This window comes from Bidens hawaiensis, unplaced genomic scaffold (assembly GCF_021521415.1).
Source record: "Bidens hawaiensis isolate Kalapana, Puna unplaced genomic scaffold, B.hawaiensis_p1.1 tig00032157_1, whole genome shotgun sequence".
In the NCBI taxonomy this organism is placed as follows: domain Eukaryota; kingdom Viridiplantae; phylum Streptophyta; class Magnoliopsida; order Asterales; family Asteraceae; genus Bidens; species Bidens hawaiensis.
Genome location: NW_027505240.1, coordinates 97,514 through 107,923, shown reverse-complemented (window position 1 = coordinate 107,923; position 10,410 = coordinate 97,514). Strand labels below are relative to the sequence as shown.

Below are 10,410 nucleotides of genomic sequence, written 5' to 3'. Positions count from 1 at the left end.
GCGAACCACTTAGACTTGTCCTTGAAGCCGACAACCTTCTCATTCTTTCGGGGCCACCTTGCTTTTTCTCCCAGATCCTTCATGGCACAAATCAAGCCATGAGTATCTACAGAGAAACAATAGTCGGAGATGCAAGGATAGTCTTCATCGTCATCTCCTTCTTCAACTGCCCGTACGTTCTGATTGTTGAACTTGGCGTACGGCTTCGAATTGTTGTTCTTGTTCCAGGATCCTTTATTCTTTTCGGGGGCTTCTTGCTTTGTTTGTCCCCCAAGACGATCCTAGATCTTTTTATCTTCTTCTAAGCGGATGTATCTTAATGCCCTGTTTCTGACTTCATCTAATGTCCTGCATGGAGTCATCACTAAATCATCAAAAAAGGGGAGCTCTTTTGAATTCCCATCTTGAATGCTTAAACAACAATAGTCATATCAAGGTTTGGGATTTCTAGAGCTTCCTTTCCGAACCTGGTAACGAAATCCCTAAAGGACTCATCACTAGGTTGGATAACACGGTATAAATCACTGGTTAACCTCTCAAATTTCCGACTACAGGAAAATTGAGTGTTAAACAAATTAATTAAATGAAAGAAAGATGTAGCCGAGAAAGGGGGGAGGCTTAGCAGCCATTTTAGTGCAACTCCCGTTAGTGTGGCTCCAAATCCTTTACAAAGGCAAGCCTCCTTGAGTCTTTCAGGAACAGGATTAATTTCCATCCTTTCCCTATATTGGGCAACATGTTCCTCAGGATCAGTGCTCCCATCATACGTCTTCATGTTGGGAGTTTGGAACCGCTTTGAAATCTCAGCATCACATATGGGCGGAGCGAATCTGGATAATTTGTGATTTCCCTCCGGTATCTTAGGAATTGGACGTATCACCCCCGGGACACTAGATATCATTTCCTTTAGCTTCTGTAACTCCCTGGCCATGACCTGGTTGATACCTGAATCCTGCATGGGAACATGGTTAGTATCTAAAGATATAGGATCATACCAGTTACCTCTCTGTTGGGTGGAGTTTGGGATTCCAGACGAGTATCTGGGATAAGAGGAGTCAGCAATCGGAGTGGGTCCTCCGGAAGCTATGGTCTGCATGGGGATTATGTCCCCATCATGGACTTCGGAAGATCGTATGTGCTGGATTCCTGAGGATCCTTGATCCTGAACAAAGGACCCTTGAGGTTGAGAATTATAAGACCCTTGAACATATAACCCAGAGGATCCCTGCGGAATGACTGATGACCCCTGCTGAAATTGCGAGTATCCTTGAGCTTGTCGACCCACGGACCCTTGTTGAAGGATATGTGATCCTGACTGAAAGAGTGAGGATTCTTGAGCCTGCTAACCCATGGACCCCTGTTGAAGGATGGATGATCCTGGCTGAAAGAGTGAGGATCCTTGAGCCTGCTGACCCATGGACCCCTGTTGAAGGATGGATGATCCTGGATGAAAGAGTGAGGAACCTTGAGCCTGTTGACCCATGGACCCTTGTTGAAGGATATGCGATCCTGGCTGAAACATTGAGGATTCTTGAGCCTGTTGACCCACGGATCCTGGTTGCAGGATAGAGGATCCTGGCTGAAACAGTGAAGATCCTTGCGAAAACTGAGCCATGGATCCTGGACTGGTGAAATCCAACATCCTAGGCACCAGGGGAGTGAGATCTTCTGCTGGCCTCTTATTCTTCCTGAGATCTTTTATCTCACGAAGGATCCTCTGGTTAGGCTTGTTCTGTTGCTCCATATATGCTTTAACCTGCGAAAACATAGATGAAACATCACTGTTAGTATCAACCACCGGGGCAGCAGCAGTGGTTTTCGTGCTCTGGAAGATTGGTAGTTACGTTCTGCTTCCAGTAGCAACAATTCATTGTGCTGCCGTGATTGGCAGAGGCATTGGTGGCAAGGTCCTTGATGAGAGAGAAACCGATGATGGCATAGTTGACGATGCAGAGGTGGATTGAGAGGCCATTGCGAGTGTTTAGGGTATGGAAAAATGAAGGTTGATGAGAATAATATGGATTATAGCACCAATTGCCCCACGGTGGGCGCCAAATTGTTTTGGACAAAAATCAGCTAAGGATCTTATATCCAAATATGTTAAGTGAGGTATAGTGCTAACGCGGGAATGATGAGTGTATAAGCGTAATATTGGTGAACACAATGATTTGATCACGAGGGAAAAAGCCCTTAACCAAGATAGTCTTACTTCGGTCAAAACTTATCAAGGTAATCGCTGGTAAAATAACTCCGATCAAGGATTAATAGGATAATATTTGGTCGAAGCACTTTAGTCAATGATCAACAAGGTAACATTTGGTCGATGAGTATGTGGTTATCGTGGTCTCCGGCACAAAAAACCCTCGGACGGTGAAAACTATCACCGTCAAGTTTATTAATGAACAAAATGTGATTACAAGTGTTTATGGAGTACTTGATCGAGATTACAAAGAAAGCTAGTGTATAGAGAGAGTATTTGCTTCTGCTCTAGTGTGTGTGTGTAAGTACATGTGTTTACCTACTCGATCAAATCTCGTTTAAATAAGATAATAACAATAACAATATTTCCTATCTATCCGGAAGTCCTCCACTTAGCCGCTCCACGACCTTTGACCACGTGCCAATAGCTATCCAGTAGCGAGATAGGCGGAAGAATGAGTCTCATAGCCGTTGTTGATATTTGCAAGTTCATCTTTACATAAAATCATCCATTAACAGTTACATTGAAGTAGGATCCTGGATCCATGTTCCAGCCATAGGATGTCCCGTGAGGATAACTCGTACAAATACTTCTTAAAGTTGCTATACCTGTTTAACACATCACCATACTAAATGCAATCATTAGTAAACAAGTAATACCGAGGATCGTCGATCCTTTATATCCTGATGTATATTTCAAGGATAAACTATCCATAAGACAGTTAAGGATAAAAGATCCTCAATATAAAAATCATGGCCTAACATTCACCTCTCATCCAAGACAACTATTGAGCTCAAAACACATATATTTGGTAAACTATTATGTATGACCTCAATATCTCTCATATGTACAGAAAACATTATGAGATTTGTCTAATGTATTGCACACACTACATTGGACATATAGTCGTTGATTAGGTATTTCCCCATCGTAATAGGAACGAACTAGAATGACTCTAATACCATTTGTAACATGCACCATCTTGTACCATTACATTCAAAACGTGTTGGTAGTATTTGGGTCAGACACTATTCGGCTAGAACAAGATAAAACAATGTGAAATTTAGCTAAGGTGATACGGTATGTCTTCTGCATTTGTTTTAATTTTAATTTAATTTAATTTATTTAATAATCATTATAGGATAATAATGGTAGCGTTACCAATCGTCTCTGTCACGTGTTCTCTTTTCATGCTAATGAGCTTGTGATGAAATGTTAATGAAGAGACTTTGTGTCTCATGTGACCAAGATTTGACTCATACTCTCTACCCTTAGTATTTAGTTTCAACGGAACCATGGTGATGATGGAGACTAAGTGAGTAAGTAATGTTCACTAGAAACGAATTTTATCTCACCACACTGTCATACTTTCGGACGAGTGTTCACGAACATTGATCTTACGTGAGAATTTTTCTCAGATCAAAAGATGGGTTAATCCCGATACTATGAATTTAGTTGTTCAACACGTTTGGAGGATTCCGTTTGCGTTTAAAAAGAAGAAAAAGAAAAACGTGTTCTCTTTTCCTTTCGTTTTCTTCGGTGTCCCCAAAGTGTAGCATCGTCTGAAAACCCTAGATCCCTCAATCCATCGCTTCTCGTCGGTGTCTAATCCAAATCGCAGGTTAATTTCATTCCCACGTTGTTTATTTTACACCTTATAAACCTAAATTTGCGTTCTTGCTGCAAACTGTTAGTTTCTAGATTTCAATGTCAATTTGTCTATCGATTATGTTTATTTTGCGATTTTAGCCATTTCTCTGTAATTCATGTATGATAATAATCAATAAGCATTCAGAGTGTTTCTGTATCCTTGTTTGACTGATTCCAGTTTGACATATCCTTAGGTTAAATGTATGGTGATTTAACTCATTGACAGATATAGTATTCCAATCTGAATCATGGATTTGGTAAACATAACACCGTTATCTAATTTGATCTTTGCTCATTTGAACATGAATACATGATGTTGTTAGTTGCCTTGTGGAGTTACCTCATGAATGGATCTTTATTTCTGTGGTTCATCCTTTTTTTTTTTTGTGTGTGAAAGTATATGTGAAAATTGGAACATAAATACTTATCCCTAGGTTCAATATAAGAGTGACGATCAATGAAAAAAGCTGAATACTCCAGTGACCTCTACATATGTTATCCCTAGTTTCTCCAATGACTCTTTTCATTTAACTTTGCATTCCAAATTGAAATGCCGCTGTGCGAGAATTTAAAGATTTTTACTTTAGCAGTAGAATATCAAATAAAGCTTATTTGGTGTGTCTAATTTGCCATTGATTCCCATATGATGTATTTAGTTGTAGAAAAATTTCTTCACTTTCTCTAGGAAACTATAAAATTTTAGAAATTATGTTTAATTTTATACGAAACACAGTTTTCTGCAACTAAACACACCCTTATGGCTTTACAGACTCCTAAATTTACTCATGATTTTAGTAATATTTTATTTAAAGACTTGTGGTTCGTGACATGTGGCTTCTTGATAGTATTATCTGAATAACAACTAATATGATTTGCTTATGTTACAAATATGTTCACAGATTTAAGTCAAGGTATTGACTGCGCATTCAAGAGATGGGTTTGTGGACTCTATTGGAGGGTTGTTTGCTTATCGCAAATGCTTTAGCTATATTAAACGAGGATCGTTTTCTAGCACCAAGAGGATGGAGCTTTCAAGAATATTCTGGGGTTAAAAGGAATTCACTTAAAGGACAAATAATCGGTCTCATTTATGCAACGCAGTACTTAAGAGTTCTTCTTATGATTCTCAACTCTCTTTGCATTGTTGTAAAGCTTGTTTCTGGTTAATTCTGGTACACCTTGATGCAACCATATGGACCACACTGCCGTTTATTTATTGAGTAGTTTCATATGCATCCTTTTAGATTTCATCAAGTTCTGTTTTTCTTAGTAAAGCAGTAACATACTTCTATATTTGTTCCATTTCAATCTTTTTTATTTCTTTATTTTGTAATTTTGAGTTATTTTTTTGTTTATTTATTTTTGTGTGTGTTGCGTTTGGTTAGTTACCTGACTAAGTTATGATCAATGTGATTGCTGAATTTGTGGGGTTCTTTTAGTGTTTGTTATCTTAATATGTTTTACGGAGTATTTGTTATTGAATGTTGTCATCATGACGTCAAGAGAAGCTGTGTGATGATCCAAATACAGCATGAAATTTCGACTTTTGTTGCTCAACGGGCGAATACAATCATTTAGATGTCAAATTAGTTTTGTAATGACATACATTAAGTAATAGTGGTTTTTGTGGTTCTCAACTACTACTAGTCTTGAAATGAATGATGATATGCATACATGAATACACACAAACAACTACTGATGCTCACTTGCTTGTCAAAGGCTGATGGTTTTTTGGCACATTGCTGAGTGTTCATGGTTTTCTACGGGTTGACCAGATGGCCTGACCCTAGCATGCATCACCGATTTGTTTACTAATCAAGTGGCTGGTGCGTGTCTACAACTTAGGGAGATTAACCATCACTAATGTTTTTTTGGTCAATGATAGAATAAGAACTTGGGACTTCTACATGCAAGTAGACTACTAGACCGTATTTAGTAAACCCAATAGAGCCTGTATTTACCAGACATTTAAGACTTATCTCAACAACAAAACCAAGCCTCAAGGTAACTGAAAGAACCATTGACCAACTTGGTCTTTATCGATTTTCTAACATCTAGCTCAAGGTTGCTGCGACATTTGACTCACGATCGTTGGCATCATGCTGATAACGAAGCACAAAAATAATGTATGCTGAGAAACAACACACGAAAACTTAAAATCTTCAATATGTGACAGAAATACAAAATGATTATGGGTTGATGGTTACATTCGTAAAGAACTTTAAGCCACACAGATTACAAATCTTGTAACAAACCGAGAATTCCCGACACAATACCACATTTTGTTTATTTACCTCTAGCTTCTGAAAGCTATATAGATTACAAATCTAGTTATTATACATGTTTGATTAATTAAGGACACTAACAGGATGAAAAGGGTACATGCACGCATATAATGTATATATGTGTGAACCCTCGGGTGGGTAAAAGTAAAATTGCACTAATTTTGACGTTATTTTACCAATCTCGTGAAAATAACGTTAAAAGTGGCGGAAGGTTAATCAGGCATCATGTGGTGGCGTTGATAGCCTAAAGACAAGGGTACATGCACCAATCGGTCGGTGTCCCGATGGTTGAGTGTTATGTGTCTTATGTCCAAGGCTTGATGCAAAACTACTATCGAGCCCGGGGTCTCACCGGAAGCAGCCTCTCTATCCCTATGGGGTAGAGGTAAGGCTGTCTACATCTTACCCACCATAGCTTTGCTATTGATGAGATATACTGAGTACGATGATGATGAACATGATGAAAAGCAGTCCACATAACATAAGCCACGAATGGATGGACTGTTTGTTTTGTGTAATTATTATTAAGTCGTTAATCTATAATACACGAACAAAAAAGTTAATACATCAAAGTATAGGGGGTGGTAATTAAACTGTCCCTTAGCCGTTGACGCACATCTTTAGCCAAACTCCACTCCGGGCAGAAGTTTTCCATGGCGGTGGTCAGTCTTCCCGCCATTTCAGTGCCATTAGTACCTTCCGTTCGTAGACGACGTCCCACCGCCGTAAGATTAGGGTTTGACGTGGAGGAAGAGTCCAGTAGAAGAAGGCACTGGGATAACTTTTACCAACGCCATCAAAACAAGGTATTGCTTCTTTCTTTCTTTCCATAAAGTAATTACTTTAGGTTACTTGTGTTATTATTATATTATATTATATGTGCATTTACTTACCTCTTTTAATTAAGTAATAATTCATTGAATCAAGTAATTGCAGTTTTTCAAGGATCGACATTACCTGGACAAGGATTGGGGCCAATACTTTTCTCACGATAATCCAAAGATCATCTTAGAGGTCACATTCATATTTCATTCTACCACGACTCGAGATCGGATCGATAAATGAGCCTTTTTTATTTTTAACTTTTTTCGACTTCTATAGTTCTATGTATTCATTTCACACTACATACCCGAGCTCGAGCTTAGGCTCATTAAGTTTTCTCTCAAAGTATGGAAAGATAATTAAAAATGTACATAATTTAATTAATAAATAATAATCAAGCCGAGCTTCAACTTAAAAAAAAGACTCACGAGCCAAACTTGAGCTGTAGAAAAAGAGCTCGAAATGAGCCGGTTCGGTTCGTTTGCACTGCAGGAAGGATCTGTTGCAAGGTTCATAGTTAAAGAAAGTATTCTCCGTGCGTTTTTAGTTGCAGAAAGTTGAAAATATGTTTGAATATGCCTTTCTGGAAACAAAGTTTTCTGCTTGATCATAACTAAAATTTGATCATGGTGTGCAGGCGGGTTGTGGAGCCGGCAACACAATATTTCCTCTCGCCAACAAGTATCCTCAACATTATATTCATGCTTGTGATTTCTCACATCATGCAATCACACTTGTTAAGGTATCTTTGTTCTATCTGGAGGTAGCAATAGTGACTAGGCGATTCGTCATTTTTTATTGTATGGATCGAAACGGTTGAGGTCTGTTCGGTTGTCCCTCAATACACTTTTGTTCATCTTAAAAAAAAGGTTATAAATAAGTAACGTTAGTTATGATTACAGAAACGACGTTAAACAATTAAGAGGTAATTTGTAGGCCTGTTCTTCTGATCTGATTCGCTTACATATGTTACTAACTTTGGATCTTATACAAATGCAGTCACATCCAAATTTTGTCAAAGATCAAATTAATGTTTTTTCTTGCAATATTGCTGAAGAAAATCTTTGTGATCATATTATGCCTGCATCTATCGACATTGTTACATTGGTAGGCCTGGGTGGACTTTACAAGATCATGGTTCTCGTAATCTATTTTTATTGTGGGCTCTTAACAATTTTAGAAAATCTTGATGAACACTTATTATTTTGTACGCAGGTTTTTTACATTATCTGCGGTTTCTCCCGAGAAGATGTCTTTAGTGATACAAAACCTTCGACATGCATTAAAGGTCACTCTCACAACACTTTTTTCGGTGTTCATAAACTGTCAAAACGTACCGAACTGTCCCAACCAAAGGAATATGACCTGTTTAGAAAACGGAAACCAAAACGGCTAGGTTGTTTGGGTCAGCTAAAACGAACCGGTTTAGCGGTTTGAACCTTTGTATTTTTCAAAATTGTTAATTTCATAATTTGTTTTAACTTTTTTAAAATGATCAACATGGTTTATGAATATAATACACACATGCCATGTATATTTGCAGCCCGATGGTTATGTTCTTTTTCGGGATTATGCTATTGGAGATTATGCTCAAGTGAGCTTCTGACCTTATAATATTTTATTAGTTTACATACCGTTCATATTACCAAATTGCCATCAACAACAATGGATGAACTATTTACCATAGTTTCATGACCATCTTGCAGGTAATGCTGATGAACAAAAATCAAGTTATCAGTGAGAACTTCTATTTTCGTGGAGATGGCACTGTAAGAAGAATTTGGTTGACTTTTGCTCTTTATTGTATTTATTTTATCTTATCACCGTAGTTGTTAGAAAACCACCATACGGTGGGTGACCCAGCTCATACAAAAAATAAAATAAAATGAAGTATTAAATAATTTTGTATCATAGAAATAAACCTTCATTTATGGTTTGAGTTTTATAAGAGTTTTTTTGATTTAATGAAACTATCTATAGATGGTTAGATAGAATGCCTTCAACCTAGCTCATTTATGCTTCGTTGAAATCAAAATATTTCACTAAATTCCCCCTTTTTTTCACCTGCTTTCGAACACATCGTCATTTTTTTTGTATTACAGTTTTTCTTAGCTTATATTGGTAATTGTTTATAGGGTGAAATCATAAATACAATTTTTTTTATATTGACCACAAAGATTATATGCTAAATGATATTAGTCTTAGGTTGAAGTTTTTTGGCCAAACCGCATATGAGGTTAAGTTTGAGCGGTTAACCAAACTGCAAACATCCATAGTTAGCATAATCTTATTGTTTTTTATGAACAACCATGTAATCTTATTGTTATTATTAAATATGTATATCTGCAGTGTTCGTTCTACTTCTCTGAAGATTTGTTGTCAGAGTTATTTGAAAGTGCTGGATTTGTTGTAGTGGATGTGAATACATACAACTGAGAGATAATAAACAGAGCTCGAAATATTACCATGCAGAGGTATTTTTTTAATCTTAAAAGTTTCTTCTATTTTTGAATGGATTAATGTTATCTAAATCACTATTTCTTATATTTAAGGCGCTGGATACGAGCTGTTTTTAGGCGACCCTGATGGTGTACATGCACTTTACTTAACAAAATCGTCAGGCTGCATTAACGACACCAAATTGCAGTTTTGCTTTTAAGAAACAGCTTGGTATCCATCTATGTGAGTCTTGGGAAAGTTTATCTGATAACACATCTAACAAATGAGCTCAGCTTGAAGAGAAGCATACAGTAAAACACAACATCATTTCACAACATTATAAGAATTTAGTGGCTCATGAAACTTTATACTGACTGTTGGTTGCAGTTGTTTTGTAGAATAAGAAATATATGCTCCGGTCAACAATCCTTTAGACTGCATCTACTATGGTAATTCTTCAACCCGTGCTGTTGTTATTTAGAGAGGTTACTTCATATGGAGGGTCACATAGTTTAGTAACCATGTTTATTTTCACAAACAGATCCTTGAAATTTTCATAAACAGATCCTTGAAATTGGATTTTAATAATCTAAACTATTAGGTATTTACCAATATTAATCCCAACTAATAATCTAACTAATGGCAATCTCAACTTTCGATTTTGTTACCAACAACAATCCTAGACTAATCTAATAGAACGTTAACTCTGTTTATTTATGATGATGTGGCGTCTTAGGTGGCAATACCTGTTTTTTTTTTTAACTTAGATGAATTTATTTGGATATAATGCATTTAGATTGAAAATCAGAGTTAAGAGCAGATTACACCTTTGTGGTCAACACCATCTTGCAGGATTAGTACATGCAGTGGCAATTTTGTAGATTGAGCAAGCAATTTGAACCCCATCGTTAACCCAAAGTTATATTCTGTTACAAGACCTGTGAAAAGATCGTTATACCCTTGCAATTTGAGTACTCGTGGTTGTGAAATATATGCATTTTGAACCCTCGTATT

General features: G+C 37.1%; 1 protein-coding gene and 1 pseudogene across 4 annotated transcripts; both read left to right on the top strand.

The window, feature by feature from the left end:
* The first annotated feature begins 3,699 nt into the window (after window positions 1-3,699).
* LOC143611759 (uncharacterized) lies at window positions 3,700-5,097 on the top strand (annotated as a pseudogene). Its single transcript, XR_013149820.1, has 2 exons — window positions 3,700-3,821; window positions 4,750-5,097. The product of XR_013149820.1 is annotated as an uncharacterized LOC143611759 (transcript).
* Window positions 5,098-6,710: 1,613 nt separating this feature from the next.
* LOC143611761 (uncharacterized) lies at window positions 6,711-9,675 on the top strand. Of its 3 annotated transcripts, XR_013149822.1 has the most exons (8): window positions 6,711-6,941; window positions 7,072-7,149; window positions 7,595-7,699; window positions 7,957-8,245; window positions 8,501-8,551; window positions 8,664-8,726; window positions 9,307-9,431; window positions 9,510-9,675. XR_013149822.1 is itself a non-coding variant. In XM_077085915.1 (7 exons), the coding sequence occupies exons 1-6, from the start codon at window positions 6,789-6,791 to the stop codon at window positions 8,696-8,698; spliced, it is 711 nt and encodes a 236-aa protein (XP_076942030.1). In that variant the 5' UTR covers window positions 6,711-6,788; the 3' UTR covers window positions 8,699-8,726; window positions 9,307-9,675. The 3 variants fall into 3 exon arrangements, 1 of the variants encoding a protein (XP_076942030.1); XM_077085915.1 differs by having other exon boundaries at window positions 9,307-9,675; XR_013149823.1 differs by lacking the exons at window positions 6,711-6,941; window positions 7,072-7,149; window positions 7,595-7,699; window positions 7,957-8,245 and having other exon boundaries at window positions 8,355-8,551.
* Window positions 9,676-10,410: the final 735 nt, after the last annotated feature.

What these genes read in the sequence shown, in the direction of transcription:
- LOC143611761 (XM_077085915.1), top strand. Translation starts at nt 6,789, where the DNA reads ATGGCGGTGGTCAGTCTTCCCGCCATTTCAGTGCCATTAGTACCTTCC. An exon ending in ACCAACGCCATCAAAACAAG is followed by an intron (nt 6,942 to 7,071) that starts GTATTGCTTCTT and finishes AAGTAATTGCAG; the next exon opens with TTTTTCAAGGATCGACATTA. An exon ending in CTATTGGAGATTATGCTCAA is followed by an intron (nt 8,552 to 8,663) that starts GTGAGCTTCTGA and finishes ACCATCTTGCAG; the next exon opens with GTAATGCTGATGAACAAAAA.